Source organism: Oryzias latipes, chromosome 13 (genome assembly GCF_002234675.1).
Source record: "Oryzias latipes chromosome 13, ASM223467v1".
NCBI lineage: Eukaryota > Metazoa > Chordata > Actinopteri > Beloniformes > Adrianichthyidae > Oryzias > Oryzias latipes.
Window position 1 is genome coordinate 500,001 of NC_019871.2, and position 19,582 is coordinate 519,582.

General features: G+C 50.3%; 1 protein-coding gene across 1 annotated transcript in view; it reads right to left on the minus strand.

Moving 5' to 3' along the window:
- Window positions 1–15,199, minus strand: part of LOC101158910 (tumor necrosis factor alpha-induced protein 2) — a 31,628-nt gene extending 16,429 nt beyond the window's left edge. The window contains exons 1-3 of the mRNA XM_011492692.1: window positions 15,023–15,199; window positions 1,466–1,969; window positions 929–1,176 (exon numbers count right to left, since the gene is read on the minus strand). Coding sequence (XP_011490994.1) covers window positions 929–1,176; window positions 1,466–1,932 — 715 coding nt within the window. The 5' untranslated portion in view covers window positions 1,933–1,969; window positions 15,023–15,199. The remainder of the gene's footprint in view (window positions 1–928; window positions 1,177–1,465; window positions 1,970–15,022) is intronic.
- Window positions 15,200–19,582: the final 4,383 nt, after the last annotated feature.

Sequence of the window (19,582 nt, forward strand, 5' to 3'; positions counted from 1 at the left end):
CCAGGCTGCTCCCTGTTCCCTTCTCTACCTCTGCCGGTTCCAAGCCCGGTTAGAGAAGGTTGTGTCAGGAAGGGCATCCGGCGTAAAACATTGCCAAATTTACCATGCGACTTGTTCGCTGTGGCGACCCCTGATGGGAGAAGCCGAAAGTGGAAGAAGAAGATTTAAATCAAACTTTTGCAGTGAAATGGAAATGTTTTTGTTGATTTTGCTATTTGTTCATTTATCGCAAGTTATATTGTCATCACAACATTGATCACTAATATCGTGAGTTTTCCTCACATCGTTCAGCCGCAGTCACTACAAAATCTGTCCCTGATTGCTCAAAGGTCAACTGGTTTCACCTAAAACTCAACCACTAGTCGTGTGTTTTAGGCCGAAAGACGGACGTGCGGTTAGCTTGAACGCGGCACGTTTCCGAGGCCGGTGTGAACGCAGCATAGACTGGATGAGGCGTGTCATCAATTATTCTGTCTTCATAACGAATGCAAAAATAGAGGAGATGATCTCAGTGACAGAAGGTCTGCATCATTCCATGCAATGAGGAGGGGGGCAGGACAGCGGGGCAAAAGGAGGAGGGAACCAGTGAGACCCTCAGGGTTTGACTCAGACCATCCGGACTGTTGAGACCTCACAGAATAAATTATTTTAGAAGAAAACACGCCGACATTTCCCCATCGAACAGAGACGACCTCCACCACAAAGCTGAAAAAAACGGCTTCAAGTCCGGCCAATCCGAACCCATCCGTCACACGACCGCAGGCTGTTTCTTCAGGAGAACCCTGAGCTTCTTATAAAGAAGGGCCTTGATGACCTTTTGACCTTCCATGACCCTGCTGAATCATCAGAGGACCGCCCAGGCTGCATTCACACCGGGGTGTCTTCTCGTTTCACTAGAAGTTTGTCCGGCTGTACGCCGCCGTCTTACCCGACAGCGGCTCTCTGGGTTTGACGACCTCCTCCACCTCCTCCTCCTCTTCCGGCGCCGGCTGCTCCTCTGGGCTCTGGGACGAGCGATCGGCCCCAGACTCCCTCTTGATCTTCCCCAAACCCACCATCTTCATGAAAGACACGCGGCGGCTGGTGGAGTCGCACTCGCTCTCTGAGCAGTTGGGCTCGCCGTTGGTGAACGACTCCTTACGGGATCCGAGGCCGTCGCGGTATTTCCCAGCAAACCTTAGAGAGAGCAGACCGGAGTCCAAACGGTGCCGACAGAGTTTCAAGCAACCTGAACCAACTGCAAAGGATTAGGAATTTAGTCAACAGAAAACCGGGTTTCCTGCATTTCCCGCTCTAAGACCTTACCTCAATAAGGTCAGGAAAGCTCAGATAGAAGCTCTCTCTGAGCTTTCCTGACCTTAGAGGTCTTTAAGGTCTCAGGAGTTCCCCGTCGTTCAAGGCTGTTCTATAAATCTCTGGGTTCCAGAAAACGGCCTTCAGATGCTTTTTTGACGGTTGGTCCTACCTGAGCAGACTTCCTTCGGAGCTCCTCCGGCCCCTCTTCTTCTTCGCTGAAGGAGAAGGTGTTCCCTGCAGCGACCCCTGGGGGGACACCGTGTCACTTCCTTTGCTCCGCCCCGACACCCTCAGGTTCTTCCCCAGCTTGCTGAGGCTCTTCAGCGGCGACATGAACTTGAAAGACCCCTTCGCCGATCCGTTTCCTCCTGCACTTCCTTTTTTACCCTCGTTCGCCTCGTTCTCATCCTCCTCATCCTCAAACGGGTTCCTGTCTCTCGGCGCGTCGCCGTCCAGGAGGGAGCTGGCGGGGGACCAGTGGTCGCCGTGGCCACCGTGGAAGCTGTCGTCGTCGTCGTCTTCAAAGGGGTTATGGCGGGGGGTTATGTTCAGGCTCATCCTGCGGATGATCAAGGCGTTGTCTAGAGTTGGACCGCCGCCTTTCAGGCGCAGAGGGATGTTCTTAAGAATAGGCATGATGGGGTCAGGGAGGGGGGGGCAGGGAGGGATAAATCTGTGAAAAGAAGAAGAAATGAATCAGAATGATGGAGCGCTTCAGGAAACGACTGCTATTTTGTTTGTGTGGAACAAGCAGCGATTGGCTGCGTTAGACGGCACTTTATGACATCATCACCTAATTAGCATATTGTTTCTAAAGAATAACACTGTGAAAGAGAAAAATGAGCAAAAACATCTCAACCGGATTTAGAATTACAAAGTCTGACCGAGCCGACTGTGACACGGGCTGCTTTGGGGTGGGCGGAGCCTCGTGGCAGTGCCCGCCCCTGCTCTGTGAGAACAGAAAGAACCATTCGTGGTTTCACATCTGTCTCCCGCAAAATTATGACTACTGAGTTCCCTCACTACTGACCCCTAAGAGACGACACAGGCCTCTGGATGCTACTGCACATGCTCACAACTTCCTCCCATTTATTCATCTGTTTACAAACAACAACTATGATGTCATTCCACGCCAAAGGCTATTCATGAAGCCACTGAGTTCTGATGATGAAACTTTGGATGATTTATAAAAAATTATTCACATACATTCTCAAACGCAATGCATTATGGTCTATATTCCCCAATCTGATGAGCATTGATGATGCAGAATTGTAGAGTCAGACGCCTCCAAAGAGAGCAGTCAGCAGAGAGTAGTGGAGGAATTCAGACACAAACTCAAGTCCCTGAGGAGTTTTGGAAACTGGTTCAACGCAGCGAGAAGCTTGATGGAACTGCTGGACAGACCGGAAACAGACCCGTGTTAATGTCTGCTAGAACCTGAGCCCCATCTGGTTCATGGAAACCATGAACTCAGTAAAGTTTGTGTGAAGAAGCTTCAGTTCCTCAGACACTCCCACTAGCTTAGGGCCCAACAGTAGGCGGAGCTTCTGTGCTTTGACACCATTCCTTTAAGTTAAATGCCAACAGGACTTTGCAGACCTGAAGGGATAACAATTACATCTACTGACAGAACTGCAAAGGCCGGGGTCACAGCAGAGGTCAAGGGTTGCCATGGCAACTGACCCAACACCTGCTGACAGAAACATCGGTCCATTTAACACCAGAGGTCCTTCTGCAATGAGTGTCCAGTCTTAAGGACCATATTCAACATCTTCACCCCCTAAACCAACTCACACGTGCTTCTCAACAGCAGAAAGTCGACAAAGACGAGAGGGCAGAGGTCAAATGTTCTGGTGTAGAGCCATAAAGGAGGCCTTCAGTGCGTCACGCCTTTGGGAAACCGTGAAACACGCCCAGAACATAAAGATTAATCATTCATCCGATCCAGCCCTGTGTCATACATCATCCATCTCTCTGCTACAGCTGCTGGAGCCTATCCAAGGATGGATGCTGGAGCCTATCCAAGGATGGATGCTGGTGCCTATCCCAAAATGGATGCTGGAGCCTATCCCAGAATGGATGCTGGAGCCTATCCCAGAATGGATGCTGGAGCCTATCCCGGCCACTTGTGGGCGAAGGCAGGGGACGCCCTGGAAAGGTTGTCAGGCTGTCACAGGGTAGAATGTCCACAATCACACACCAATTCACTCTCACACTCACACAGATTAACCAATTAACCTATGAAGCATGTTTTTGGACGGTGGGAGGAAGCCGGAGACCCCGGAGAAAACCCACGCATCCACGGGGAAAACATGCAAACTCCACACAGAAAGGTCCCCCAATGATGTTCTGTTTTTCATGTCCCCCGGCCGGGACTTGAACCAGGGGCCTTCTTGCTGTGAGACAAGAGCGCTAACCACTGTGCCACCGTGCAGTGGTTCAATAAAAGTGAAAGGTTTAGAGGTCATTGACCTGAAGAAAACCTTACAAGAACTCTCCAAAGCCAGAATCAAAGACTGAAGGAAGTAGCTGGTTCTTAATCATCCGGGTCACATGTTCCCACCGCCGGAATCAGCAACAAGCCATAAAGTCTTCAAACATTAACAGATGTTGTCCGATGCAGATCGGGGCGCAGCAATGATTCAGTGAAAGGCTGTAATGATTATGTGTGCTTTAAGGCAAGCCGCCATAAGCCTTTCAACCGGCAAACACTGATAAAACTCTCCTAAACCCATAAAGTGGATCCCCGCTGACGTGAACGCCAGAACACACCCGCCCGCCGGCCCCACCAACCGGACCTCCACCTCATCACGGCTACGCGTTTGTTCCGATCTCTGAAAAACATCAAATAAAACCGAACTGCCTGACAGCTCAACGCTGACGCCCGGGTTAACGTTAAACATTAACCGTTTGGAGGCGTGGCCTGCTGGAGTGTCACCTTTCTCCAGGAGAGAGAACTCAAGTTCAACTGAGACTGAAAAATAAAAACTTTTCGATTCTATTTCCTGGTTAAATAAAGGTTAAATAAAAAAATAAATAAAAATAAGAAATGTTTTCAATTCAAATCACGCAGAAATCCAGCCACGATGCAGCTTTTCTCAGAAACAGAAAAGAAACCTGAAATGTACAGAAACCGTTCGGAGTCGAAACGACCGCAACTTTCCTACACATCCTCCTGCTGAAGCAGTTAGGGGGCGCCGTTTGACCCGTCCAGACCAGACCAGACCAGGATCAGACCAGCATCAGACCAGAACCAGACTAAAGCTAGACCAGGATCAGACCAGAGCCAGACTAGGATCAGACCAGAACCAGACATGAATCAGACCAGAACCAGACATGAATCAGACCAGAATCAGACTAAAGCTAGACCAGGATCAGACCAGAACCAGACGAGAACCAGACCAGAATCAGACTAAAGCTAGACCAGGATCAGACCAGAACCAGACTAGGATCAGACCAGAATCAGACATGAATCAGACCAGAACCAGACATGAATCAGACCAGAATCAGACTAAAGCTAGACCAGGATCAGACCAGAACCAGACCAGTACCAGACCAGAATCAGACTAAAGCTAGACCAGGATCAGACCAGAATCAGACCAGGATCAGACCAGGATCAGACCAGAATCAGACAAGGATCAGACCAGGATCAGACCAGAACCAGACTAAAGCTAGACCAGGATCAGACCAGAACCAGACCAGGATCAGACTAAAACCAGACCAGGATCAGACCAGAACCAGATGAATAAAACCTGAAAAACTGCCTTCAAATGAAGCTTTTCCTGATCTTCTTCAATGAAGAAACGTCCCGTCTTCATCACATGGACTGATTGTATTTTCAGGATCTACTGAAAGCCGGTTTTGTGACCTTGTTTTGTGTTTTTTCTCCGCTTTAGGGCAGAACGTCGTCAGAGTTGTAGACAGACAAGTTTTTCAATCTTGTGGCTCTGAGTTTTGTTCTTCTTCTTCTCGTTTTTCTGCTAACTTTCGTTGTTTTCTTTGGCTTCCTGGGGAGGCCGCGCCGCATGAAAGTGTGCGGCGTGTGAAGTGTGCGAGTGTCGGTGAACCCCTCTGAAGTGGGGAAGCGGGGGCGGATGTTGTTCGTGTTTCCAGCCTCCCCAGTCGGGACACGCCGTGTAGCCCGAAATAGACGCGTGCACGACTGCAGAGGAAGACGCACGCGGCCGCCGGGCGAAGGGGGAAGTGATTCACAGGAGCTGCCTTTAAAAATACCCAGCAGCCCCGGCGGCGCTGTTTTCTTGAAGAGGGTCGCAGGGCATCGCGGAAGCTTCTGGACACAAACAATGGAGCGGAAAGGACAGTGATAGTGTGAGGGACGGGGGGGCCAAGGGGGCCAGGGCCCACGGGTCCCATGCTGCTCCATGCTGGGCGTGGCCAGGGGCCACACAGATGAGGAGAGACGGCGAGGCGTCATGCCACGCTCCTCAGAGTGGGACACGCCCCAAGTCTCTGCTGTCACAAACGTCTGCATGAGGCGTCCAGCAAACCGAACGCTACGACCTCTGACCTCTGACAGACGTCTGCTCTTCGTGTGACAGATCAGGATGTGGCAGGAAGAAACACAAACATGGAATCTATCAAACGACTAAACCGAAGACGGAGAACTGTTCATTTGAAATATGACAGAAATGGATAGTACCAACATAAAGTTAAACATCCCAAACTATTCCCCAAACGGGACTCCTTCTACAAAATCTGATTTTGACTGATGCATATAGACAAAAAACGGAAGAGACCAACATCAATCCAACATTTAGTCTAACATGTCTGTTGTAAGAAATACCTTTCTTTGGTGTGAACGCCATTTCTTTATTTGAACAGGAATATTCAACTAAATTCCTGTGAAAAATACGTCACAAGGTTACAAGCATTCATATAAAATAATGAAACATTGATTCAATTAAGTATGCCTGCAAATGTAGCGCTCTACCACAGGTGAACATCTCAGCCCTCCACCACGAGGAGAACATCTCAGCCCTCCACCACGGGAGAACGTCTCAGGCCTCTACCACGGGAGAACCCCTCAGCCCTCTACCACAGGAGAACGTCTCAGGCCTCTACCACAGGAGAACGTCTCGACCCTCTACCACAGGAGAACGTCTCGACCCTCCACCACAGGAGAACGTCTCGACCATCCACCACAGGAGAACGTCTCAGCCCTCTACCACAGGAGAACGTCTCAGCCCTCTACCACAGGAGAACGTCTCAGCCCTCTACCACAGGAGAACGTCTCAGCCCTCTACCACAGGAGAACGTCTCAGCCCTCTACCACAGGAGAACGTCTCAGCCCTCTACCACAGGAGAACGTCTCAGCCCTCTACCACAGGAGAACGTCTCAGCCCTCTACCACAGGAGAACGTCTCAGCCCTCTACCACAGGAGAACGTCTCGACCCTCCACCACAGGAGAACGTCTCAACCCTCCACCACAGGAGAACGTCTCCACCCTCCACCACGAGAGAACGTCTCGACCCTCTACCACGAGAGAACGTCTCGACCCTCTACCACGAGACAACGTCTCGACCCTCTACCACGAGACAACGTCTCAACCCTCTACCACGAGAGAACGTCTCCACCCTCTACCACGAGAGAACGTCTCCACCCTCTACCACGAGAGAACGTCTCGACCCTCTACCACAGGAGAACGTCTCAACCCTCCACCACGAGAGAACGTCTCAACCCTCCACCACGAGAGAACGTCTCAACCCTCCACCACGAGAGAACGTCTCCACCCTCTACCACGAGAGAACGTCTCCACCCTCTACCACGAGAGAACGTCTCGACCCTCTACCACAGGAGAACGTCTCAACCCTCCACCACGAGAGAACGTCTCGACCCTCTACCACGAGACAACGTCTCGACCCTCTACCACGAGACAACGTCTCGACCCTCTACCACGAGACAACGTCTCAACCCTCTACCACGAGAGAACGTCTCCACCCTCTACCACGAGAGAACGTCTCCACCCTCTACCACGAGAGAACGTCTCAACCCTCTACCACAGGAGAACGTCTCAGCCCTCTACCACAGGAGAACGTCTCAGCCCTCTACCACAGGAGAACGTCTCAGCCCTCTACCACAGGAGAACGTCTCAGCCCTCTACCACAGGAGAACGTCTCAGCCCTCTACCACAGGAGAACGTCTCAACCCTCCACCACGAGAGAACGTCTCAGCCCTCCACCACGAGAGAACGTCTCAGCCCTCCACCACGAGAGAACGTCTCAGCCCTCCACCACGAGAGAACGTCTCAGCCCTCCACCACAGGAGAACGTCTCAGCCCTCCACCACAGGAGAACGTCTCAACCCTCCACCACAGGAGAACGTCTCAACCCTCCACCACAGGAGAACGTCTCAACCCTCCACCACAGGAGAACGTCTCAACCCTCCACCACAGGAGAACGTCTCAACCCTCCACCACAGGAGAACGTCTCAACCCTCCACCACAGGAGAACGTCTCAACCCTCCACCACAGGAGAACGTCTCAACCCTCCACCACAGGAGAACGTCTCAACCCTCCACCACAGGAGAACGTCTCAACCCTCCACCACAGGAGAACGTCTCAACCCTCCACCACAGGAGAACGTCTCAGCCCTCTACCACAGGAGAACGTCTCAGCCCTCTACCACAGGAGAACGTCTCAACCCTCTACCACAGGAGAACGTCTCAACCCTCTACCACAGGAGAACGTCTCAACCCTCTACCACAGGAGAACGTCTCAACCCTCCACCACAGGAGAACGTCTCAACCCTCTACCACGAGAGAACGTCTCAACCCTCCACCACAGGAGAACGTCTCAGCCCTCCACCACAGGAGAACGTCTCAGCCCTCTACCACAGGAGAACGTCTCAACCCTCTACCACAGGAGAACGTCTCAACCCTCTACCACAGGAGAACGTCTCAACCCTCCACCACAGGAGAACGTCTCAACCCTCTACCACGAGAGAACGTCTCAACCCTCTACCACAGTATAACGTCTCAAACCTCTACCACAGGAGAACGTCTCAAACCTCTACCACAGGAGAACGTCTCAACCCTCCACCACAGGAGAACGTCTCAACCCTCCACCACAGGAGAACGTCTCAACCCTCCACCACAGGAGAACGTCTCAACCCTCCACCACAGGAGAACGTCTCAACCCTCCACCACAGGAGAACGTCTCAACCCTCCACCACAGGAGAACGTCTCAACCCTCCACCACAGGAGAACGTCTCAACCCTCCACCACAGGAGAACGTCTCAACCCTCCACCACAGGAGAACGTCTCAACCCTCCACCACAGGAGAACGTCTCAACCCTCCACCACAGGAGAACGTCTCAACCCTCCACAACAGGAGAACGTCTCAACCCTCCACCACAGGAGAACGTCTCAACCTTCCACCACAGGAGAACGTCTCAACCCTCCACCACAGGAGAACGTCTCAACCTTCCACCACAGGAGAACGTCTCAACCCTCCACCACAGGAGAACGTCTCAACCCTCCACCACAGGAGAACGTCTCAACCCTCCACCACAGGAGAACGTCTCAACCCTCCACCACAGGAGAACGTCTCAACCCTCTACCACGAGAGAACGTCTCAACCCTCCACCACAGGAGAACGTCTCAACCCTCCACCACAGGAGAACGTCTCAACCCTCCACCACAGGAGAACGTCTCAACCCTCTACCACGAGAGAACGTCTCAACCCTTCCACCACAGGAGAACGTCTCAAACCTCTTCCACAGGAGAACGTCTCAACCCTCCACCACAGGAGAACGTCTCAACCTTCCACCACAGGAGAACGTCTCAACCCTCCACCACAGGAGAACGTCTCAACCTTCCACCACAGGAGAACGTCTCAACCCTCCACCACAGGAGAACGTCAGGGATTGAAGACTCCTCCATGATGGAGAACAACCAGGCCATGATGAAGAGTTTTAGTTTCAAACTTCTAGCAATCTTTCCCAATAGAAAACTGTCCGTCTGCACTTCGTCGTGAGTGGAGAGCATTAGGAAGAAATAGAAACGCTGTCTACAACCTAAACGTGAAGACGTGGTGGAGATCCAGACTTTTTAAGGCTTCAGATCCTTGACTGAGCAGCATTTTGGGTAACAATCAGGAACCAATGTGGATTAGATCAGGACTGTAGCAGCTTAGCAACATAAACTATTCCTGCAGGAAGAACATTTTCATCAGTCATTTCTCAGCGATACAATTAGCATTAGCTAGCTTTAGCATGCTACATTAGATCAGCACTAGCAAGGCGAGGCAAATGTCTACTGCTACTTCATTGTTTGGTTGGAACACGGAACAAAACGACTTTCTAAAGTTTGGTCGACTCTACTTTCAGTGCAGCTCTGTTTTACAGATCAACGGTTTTGATACATTTCTCAACGTTCCGTGTTTACCGTCCGTCTGGTGAGTCAGTGACATGTCTGAGGTTTTCAACATCCGTGAGTCAAATCTCTTTGTAAAATGAAAACATCTAGACGACATATTTTCTTTGGTCTTTGCTCATTTTTAGGTCGACGTGTTGATTTTCAAAACAACACTTAAACGCCTCACAGGGTGACCCCGTCCTGACCTTTTTATCTACACAGAACACAAACAGGAAACCAGGAAGAGCAGCAGATACCCAATCAGACGAGGGCACACCTCAGCCTCGACCTTCACTGTGTGTGTGCGTTTGTGTTCATCTGCAGTGTTGGGAATAATGCAGTACAGCTGCGTTATCAATGGCGTTATGAGTACCAGAGTAATCCAATTACTGGGATTCGCGCTACAACGCTGTTATAGTTACCTAGTATAAATAGTTACTTCACAGGTTATTCATGTAGTTCAGTTAGCCTCAAGTGCTACTATTCCCCCCCCACCCACCCCGATTGTTCAGTCTTCTGTGAGACGCCGGGGGGCTGGGATTAGTCATGATTGGTCAAGTGGGCGGGTCCACAATGGCGCTTTCTCCGTGAAGTGTCTGTGACGGTGAATCTGCCGGTAACGGTAGCATGTTAAGGCAGGACACATCAACGGTTCTTTACATGACCGACGTCCGTCTGAGGCTGCTCAGGCCCAACCCCAAACAAAGGGGGGACGCTGCACCACGAGAACGACACCAACTGGAGAAAGTGGCAGAGCTGAACATAAGTGAAGGTTGAGGAGCGCAGGCTCCCGCTGGTCACTGCCGAGTCAGAGTCTTTCCACCATCAGAGGTGACAAAAACAAACATGATACTCGAAACACGGCTGACGTTTGTGTTTGTCCACACGTAAAGGCGTTCTTTCTATTGTTCGTGTCTGTCTGAATGTTAACGTTCAGCTTGGTAGAAGAGTGAAGCAGCAGATGTTTTGTTGGTTTTTCTTCTTCTTGATGTTTTTACGTTTCTGAGTTTTGTGTAATAATTCTGGCAAATACTTAAATATCTGCTCTCTCTCTCTCTCAATCAAACAACATGTCATTGGTAGAGCGACACCAGATCACTACACGTCATTAAGTTACTGCAGTAGTTTGCAGTTTGAAAGAAATTTAGGAAAAATACTACATTTACTGCCACATTTTACACAAATTCATAACTAGTTACTCAGCAAAATAACTGATTAATGTTAAGGTGCAGTATCTATTCGGTTACTTTTTGGGCGATGTAACTAGTAACTGTAACTAATGACTTTTTAAGGTAAGACTCCCATCAGTGCTGGTCTGTGGGAAGAACATCAGCGTCTTCATGATGAAACGATGAAGCTGATCGATGACTTCCTGACTCAGATCTGCAGGTTTCTGGAATCCTCTGGTTCTTCTCGTCACGCCGCGTTCACGGCCCTCCAGATGAATGCACCACCTGCGTAAAGAAGGGTGGGGCTTCTTATCCAACTCCCCCCTCATCTGTTTGTAGGATTTTACCCAGAACTGCTGTTTCAGCATCCATCATGAGCGTCATTCTAGTCTGGAGTTTTTAGGCAGCAGGAACCATTTCGGAACTCGCCCCCCTCACCACCACCCCCCGCTACTGTGAGGTTTCTGGCCTGCCCCACCTCCCCACTTTGGTCAAGTTCCATCCACGCCCACTGGGGGAGGGCTACCCGAGTCACCTCAACTAGCTCCTGTCAATGTGGAAGAGCAGCGGCTCTACTCCTCTTGTCGGGGGACTGATCCCCTAAACCGTCTCCAGGGGAGCGTCCAGCCGTCCTGCAGAGGAAGCTCCTTGCAGCTGATTGGTTCAGTTCCCAAAGAACTCCCATGTTTTTCCGGAAGCCGCTGACCGGGGGGACGGCTTAACGTTTGACATCGTTAGAAACTTGTTAAAAAAAACTTGTTTTAAAGAACAACAAATCTTAAACGTTTACTGTCTTTACCGGGGATGGATACCAAAAGTACCGGCATTGAGGTGTACAGTACAACCATTACTGGTATTGAGGTATACAGTACTACCGATACTGGCATTGAGGTATACAGTAATACTGGTACTGGCATTGACGTAGAAAAACGCAGTCTGAACCACTCCGCGTTAGCTGCGTTAGCCACATTAGCGTGTTTATAATAAAACGGCCAACCTAGTTTCCAGCTCAAAAAGGAAAACGGACTGAAATTTCTCCAAATCGCTTCGTCATCAGTAAACACAACCGGAATTCCTTAAGGCTTTTGAGGCCTTCTAGTGCGGAAAATACAGCAGATAAAAACGGGCAGAACAGTATTTCCTGGCCTCGTAGTGACCTCAGACCTTGAGGTGTGCTTTACAACCTCAACTCCACCACCATGGAGGAGCTTCAACCAGCGGCACAGAGAGGTGGCTGATGGGATTGAAGAGACAATAAAAGCATCTGTTATCAACGCCGCTCCACCAACCAATTGTTTGTCTGTTCCCTAAAAAGGAAGGACATGTGATCCAGCAGGAGTTCTGGGACTCCTTCCTGTCCCACCAGGGTTCGTCCAGTGAAACGTGGGGAATCAGAGAAGCTCTGGTTTCAGATTTGGTCCCGTGTGTGCGTTCTCCGTGTGGAGGTGAACAGGGACTCCATGAAAACTCAGAGTGGCGTGTTGATGTATAGAGGCTGTCAAACGCTCCGGGCCAAAGCCTTGCTCAGCTGGAAAACTGGCGCCCGCATGGAGGATCTCCACACTGGTCTTGTTGAACCTGTTTGTTGTGTGGTTGTGTGTCTCTGGTTGTGTATTTTGACAGTCACGTACAGAACATGCGATTCTGCTGTCTGTTTACATTATAACTGAACCAAAGTCAGCTTCAGGATTCTTTTATTGTCTTAACCCACAGGGATAAACTAAATATGTGTCTTTGGTTGCGGTCCAGCAGTTACAGTGCGATGAGGACAGGAAGTAAGACACACATCACTTTGATGTGTTACAATTCCTACGATTATTGCACAGAAGAGAATCTATCACATAGCGCTGCTGTTCAGGAGTCCAGCAGCCTGACTGATCCTCGGTCTGGTGGTCCTGCTCTTTCTGCTCCACAGCCTCCCGCCTCAGAGGGTGTGAGGGGTGAGTGGGGTCTTTCGGGATGCGGAGGCTCGTTTCCTGCATCTGGTCTCGTGGATCTCGGTGCTGGTCTGTAGCCCACAGTCGTCTGCGCCGCTTTGGTCACCCATTGCAGAGCTTTCCTCTGACGCCCCCCCCCCACCACCACCACCACCACCCATGACACACCGGTAGGAGGTCAGGAGCCTGTAGCCGGACTCATCCTGGTTGGTGAGTCGTCCAACCACAGCCGTGTCGTCTGCAAACATGAAGTCCACAAAGAGCTGGTGGAAGTACGAGTTCTTATTCTCTAGGTGGGCGGGGCTTGTGTGGACCACAGAGGAGACGGCGGTCTCTGTGGACAGGCAGGACGTCTCACATGGACCCCGACACCAGGACCTGGACTCGCATTCCAACGTCCCCATGGACGTCCCTCGTGTTGGAACAACTGCAGGAAGAACTGAGGCTGTTTTTCCCGCTTTAATCGCCTCCATCGCTCCGTGACGGCAGAGCCGGGCTCGGCTTTTCATTCCGGGTCTGAACCGAATCAAAACATGTGCGAAGATGAAAGACGGCCTTCAGGTTCTGCTCAGCGTGACCGGAGTTCAGCGTCAGACATGCGACTCCACAGCACTGCTGACGCGCCTGCAGCCCCAAAGCATTCTGGGTTCATCTCAATACCAAGAGGATTCCAGGACCGACGCCGATGGTCCATCCCACCAAACCCAGGACTGACATCTCCAACGGCCCCTGAAGAACGGCCCCTACAGCCAAAACGGCTCCTGAAGCCAAAGCCAAGTCGCGGATCAGAACTTTTTAACACAGAGCGGTGGAGATAGGAGAAGCTACTGATGGAGGAAACGGCCCCAAACTAAAGGCGGAGATCCAGAAGCCAAAATCCCACAAAGTCCTTCTGGTTCTCCTGAAAGATCACCTCTGGTTCTGAGCAGGACGGTCTTGGTCCAGGTGGTTCTCATAGGCGCTTCCATCAATGGCCAATAAGGCTGCTTCATCTGCACCGGCCCTCTCCCGTCAGTTCTGCAGTGTGCCGCTGTGACCTTTGACCTCTGAGGGTGCGTCTGCTGCCATCTGGATTGTTTATTGCAGCCAGTAGGCCAAAGTTCAACACTATTCTGAACTCGTTTCCATGGAGACGGCCCGCAGGACAACCAGCCGACAAGAAGGGGGAGGAGCCAGCCTGAAGAACTCGGGTCCAAACAGACAGTCCTCCTCAGGGTTCCTCTGGACCCAGCAGGCCCCCAGACGCCTCGGGTCCTGGACCCCCCCCTCACACACTCGTCCGACCCAGCAGAACCTCTGAGATCTGTCACTCAGAGCCCAGGCAGCTCTGCCGGTTTTGTCCCGACAGGAAGTTGATTGGCGCCGTCATTCATTGGCCCGGCGGTCCAGCAGGGTTTCAGTTTCTGCCTGCAGAGCCACTGAATGAGGAGGAAGAGGAGGAGGAGGAGGAAGGGCAGGAAGGACTGCGGTGAAGAAACGTCAAAGAAAGAAAAGAGAGTGACGGATGAATGTGACTTCAGCCGTTTGTTTACAGACTGGACGGAAAGAACCTGCAGAGTCAGAGGAGGTCAGTGAACGCACCATCGTTCCGCTTAATGAAATACTGGAACAGAAAGGAACGATGAAGATGAGCAGAACCTCCAACCGCTCAGGTAAGAGGAGGTTCTGCTCATCTGACACGAACGTCTGCACATTCACATTCACACCAAGGTCAGTTACTCATCAACGTGTCCTGCAGTCCCTGAACGCACCACCTCCTGAGGAGGTCGTTCTAAGGTCAGAGGAGACCAGGAGGACTCGGAGGAGACCAAAGGGACTCGAAGTGTGTGTGTGGGGGGGGACACTGGGAAGACATGTTCTCCTCCTCTGAAGGTCCAGCAGCACCAGCTGTTGGGGGGGGGGGGGGGGGTCCTGTCCTGCACCTCCTGCTCCTCACTTCACATGGATCCTCTCCAGAACCTTCCTCTGAGCTTTGACCTGCAGAACGTTTGGGTCTAAAGGAACCAGCAGGGAACATCAAGTCGGTTCTGGAAGAACTGAACTGCAGTCAGTCAGGAAGTCCAGAAAGTCAGAACCAGAACCAGACTGAAGCTGTGAGCAAAACTCCGGAAACTTCCGGACCAGAACCGGACTCAACAGGTTGGGGTTGATCAGAACATGCGAGGGAAACGATGTAAATGTCCTTCTTCTGCGCGTCACGCAGAACCGAACTGGACGGGTCAGAACAAACCCGCATGTGTACTCACAGCTGGCAGCCATGGTTCTGGATCCGCGGGTCGGTCCGGCGTCTGGGTCCAGGGAGAGGTCGTCCTCGGAGGCGAACACCGGAGCCCGGAACGGAGCTGTCAGACTGAGAGCTCGCGCAGACTGAGGCGAGCGCGCGCGCCCCGCGGCATTTAACTGGCTGGGCGGGTATGGCAAGCCGTTAGGACCGTAATTCTCATGCAGGACGAGTTCTGGAGTTCGGAGTCCAAATGAACTGTAAGCAGCCTTTAGGTACTAGTAGTCGTAGTATTAGTTGTAGTAGTAGTAGAAGTATAGTTGTATACATAGTATACGGTAACTGTAAATAGTAGAAAAGTTGAAGAAATGCACTAAAAGTATTATTATTATACCCCCCCCTGTTTAATAAAAGTATATTCTTGTTTCAGTTTGATAAGGACACAAATCTACACCAACAATGACTATAAACCGTCATGTATAAATAAAGTTTTATCAATAAAGTACATAAGTGATTAAAGTTTCAAACATTTAGACCCAAATGCTGTTTTTACTCTTAAATGAGAAACCAAAGTGAACGTCTGTGGATTATGTGGCATCGAAACATTTTTGTCTTTCAATAACTTTAGTCAGATGATTTATTTTGATAAAGTTTAAAGTTCCCGGAAGATTCTGTTTTATTAGTAACAAAGTTTAAATGGTCCCTTTTAACTTAAGCTCAAAGATGTGTTCTAAAGATGTAGAGAAACGGTGCGTTTGTGTACATCTGGTCATCAGAGACATCTGACCCACCTGGAGGTGTTTGGGCTGCAAACACCGAGTCTGCAGGAACCACAAACCGCACACGGATCCGTTTGTTGTGGAAACACTTTTCCATCTTTTTCAAGGTTCCTGTATTTTTCTCTGATATGAAACACAATTCCATTTATTCAGGTTTATGACACCTGGGTCAGAAACATTTGTTGTGTTTGCTGTCTTCTTCCTCATGAGTCCGGTTTCTCCTGAGATTCTTCTTCTAACAGCGACATCATTATCTGTGTTGTTGTGAGTCCTAAGCAGCTCCTGCTGCGGCAACACAAGCATCACTGTAACACAACGTCTACAAGAATGTTTCACTGTAAAGAAAAGACAAAACCCATCAAAACACGTCAGAAAATTAGGATTAGATTAAGCTTTTTGTCCGTGTTTTTAGGAAACAAACACAGACTGTCAGCCTCACAACTAAACTGAGACGAAGGTTTTTCAACCAGACGTCTGTGTTACAAGCTGACAGAACTGTGTCTGTGTGTGTCTGTGTGTCTGTGTGTGTCTTTGTGTTTGGGTGATAAAGTGTACTTAGAAATCCATCCTCCTTCGGATGTTGGAGCTCAGTATGGTGGGGGTGGGGGTGGGGGGGTAGTCATTGTGTGCTGCATTCCTGTTGTGCGTCATTCAAATTATGAAAACACAAAGATTAACCTCAGCACTCATTAACTGCTTCAGCACACACACACACACACACATCTCTGCTCCCATCAGGCGTTTGGGTCACCCACTGCAGCTGACTGACTCTAACCAGAACCAGAACCAGAACCACAGCTGACACCAGAAAACTAGGAAGAAGCTGTCAGAAACCGTCGGATCTTCTCACAGCTGCTGTGAAACACAAGTGTTGTTTCCAAAAGAACCGGTCCGTTCCTGTCGGGATTCTGGTTCTGACGTTTCAATCTCTGCTGAAAACCAATGAGAACTTTGGGATTCTTCACGTCTTAGGAGGTCCAGATCGTTCCAGTGAGTCAGAACCGTCCTCGCTGCATTTGAACTATGACCTTAAAAAGGGGAGGGACTGTCAGCAGGAAGTGACCTGCAGCAGACAGGAAGTGACTTGCTTCACATCAAGTCGTTTCACGTTCACCTCGGCCCAAACTCCCAACAGAAAACCTCAAATGTTCCACATTTTTCAACACGAGGACAGAACCACGCCATGTGCCCTGGTGGCAGAAAGGTGGAACTGCAGGAGAACATCTGGTCTTCAGGCTGCTGCTGCCTGCAGCTCCGTCCATCAGGGAGAAGCTGAACAAACGGAGATCTGTTGGTGTTTGTGGGTCCAGAACCATAAAGGTCCAGAAACCAGCGCGTCCGGCTGAAGGAGGGGTTCCTTCAGAACATCCCATGAACACGGATCCGTGATGCTTCATCTGATCTCCATAGCCCAGGGCGGCGTTCAGCCTCCACAGGAGGCGCTCACCAGTAAACAGGGACAGGAAGTGGAAAGACAAAAGCCCCCCCCCAGCGAAGGGGGTCTTTCTCCGAGTCAATCCTGAACTCGGTGACATGGACCTGCTGTCCGCCTCCAGGGGGCGCCGTCAACCGCAGTGAAATCATCTTTTCATCCTATTTGCACAGAACCTTGTCTGGTTCTGGTTCCTCAGGGTCAGACCCAGGTGATCACCTGACCCAGCTCGGGATGAAGACCAGACCAAAACCTTCTGAGAGTGATGAAGAAACACGAAATCCTCCTCTTCCCGTCTTCCTGCTCTACAGCTGCAGCTGGGTTCTTTCAGGAACGGTTCTGCTCCAGATGGTTTCATTAAAGGATCAGATGTCACACAAGTTTGTACCAGACACCCTGAGCAGTTGCACAACTCCCAGTTGTGTAACTGCTTTCAGCTGCAGGAGCGTCTCGTGTTTCTCTGCAGGAACATTTCTGATTTCATTGATTGGATTCTATCAACTGGACTTCCTGTGACGTCATTTCCGGGTGAGCTATTCCCAGTGCTAGCTGTGTGACTGCTGTCCTCTTGTTTGGCATTAGCCTTACTACTATTGCTTACTCTAAGGGTTATCTGGGTTAATATTCACATCTAGTACCTTTTATTAGCGAATTCACCACTGTTAAACCACTTGCTGTTCACTTTTCTCATTTTGCTAAATAAACCACTTCTCTTTACTTAAACACCGCTAGCCTTAGCTTAGAACCTAGTATGGCCACCACCACTCCTTCCGCCTCTCCTCCTCTCTCCTGCCCCATGTGCCATATGTTTAGTGATGATCCTGCCTCCTTTAGTGAAGATAGGGGTAGGTGTGTTAAGTGTAGTCTTGTGTTAGACTTGGAGGCCAGGCTGGAGCAGTTAGAAGCGCGGCTCCGCACAGTGGAAGCTAAGCCGGCTAGCCAGGTCGTTACTCGTAGCGCGGGCCGCGCTACCAGGGCTAACTTAGCTAGCACCCCAGCGCCCTCCCAACAGCCGGGAGACAGTCAGGGGTTTGTACCGGTTGGGAGGAAACATAGTGCTAAACGCAAAAACTTAGAGCAACCGAGACTCCACGTTAGTAATAGGTTCTCCCCCCTCAGCGACACACCCGCTGAACACTCAACTCTGGTTATAGGCTCTTCTGAAGTTAGAAACGTGGAGCTCCCAGCGGCTACTGTCAGGTGTTATCCGGGGGCCAGAGTTGGTGACATCGAGGGGAACCTTAGGATGTTAGCTCAGAGTAAGTCCAGGTTCCGTCGAGTCGTGATTCACGCAGGCGGTAATGATGCCCGACGGAGACAGTCAGAGGTGGTTAAGTTAAACGTAACTTCGGTGTGTAAACTGGCTAAGACGATGTCCGACACTGTAATTTTCTCTGGTCCCCTGCCGAACTTAGTCAATGATGAAATGTACAGCCGCTTTTCATCATTTAACCGCTGGCTTTCTAGATGGTGCCCAGAAAACGGCGTTGGTTTTGTGGATAACTGGAGCGCGTTTTGGGGGAAGCCCGGTCTCATGCGGAGAGACGGCGTCCATCCCACCCGGGACGGTGCCGCTCTTCTTTCTAGAAACATTTCTGCTAGCCTTAGTCTGTTAACCTGACAATCCAGAGACGAGACCCGGGCGCAGAGCAGCAGTGTAAAACGCTCCTCTGAGCCTCCCTTAGGGTTAGTGCCGGTGCAAAACCCATGCAGGGAAAGTCAAGCAGGTCCTAGCTTTAGCTTATGTGCTGAAAGACAAATGAAAGGAGCGCGTCATAGAAACCTTACAGTGACAGACAGCAGTTCTCACAAGCAGAATTATGATGTCATTAAATGCGGTTTATTAAACATTCGATCCATTTCCTCCAAGTCCCTCTTAGTCAACGAGTTAATTACTGATAACAATCTTAGTCTTTTAGCCTTAACAGAAACTTGGCTCCATCAGGATGACTATGTTAGATTGAATGAAGCAACCCCCCCCACTTATGCTAACTATCAGAAATCCAGGATTTCAGGGAAAGGAGGTGGTTTGGCAGTAATATCACAGTCTAGCTTACTTCTCAGCCCTAAAGTTAAAAATGCTTATAATTCATTTGAAAGCATCATATTGTCTTTAAGTCACCCAAACAGGAAAACTCGAAAACCTGTTTTACTCATAATTATTTATCGCCCCCCCGGCCCATATTCAGAATTTTTAACTGAGTTTTCCGACTTCCTATCGACTATTGTCTTAGATTCTGATCAAATTATAATATTAGGGGATTTTAATATTCATGTTGATGACCCCAGTGACTGCCTAGGAAAGGCTTTTGCAGCTTTATTAGATGATGTTGGTTTCACCCAAAGTGTGAATGAACCCACTCACTGTCATAAG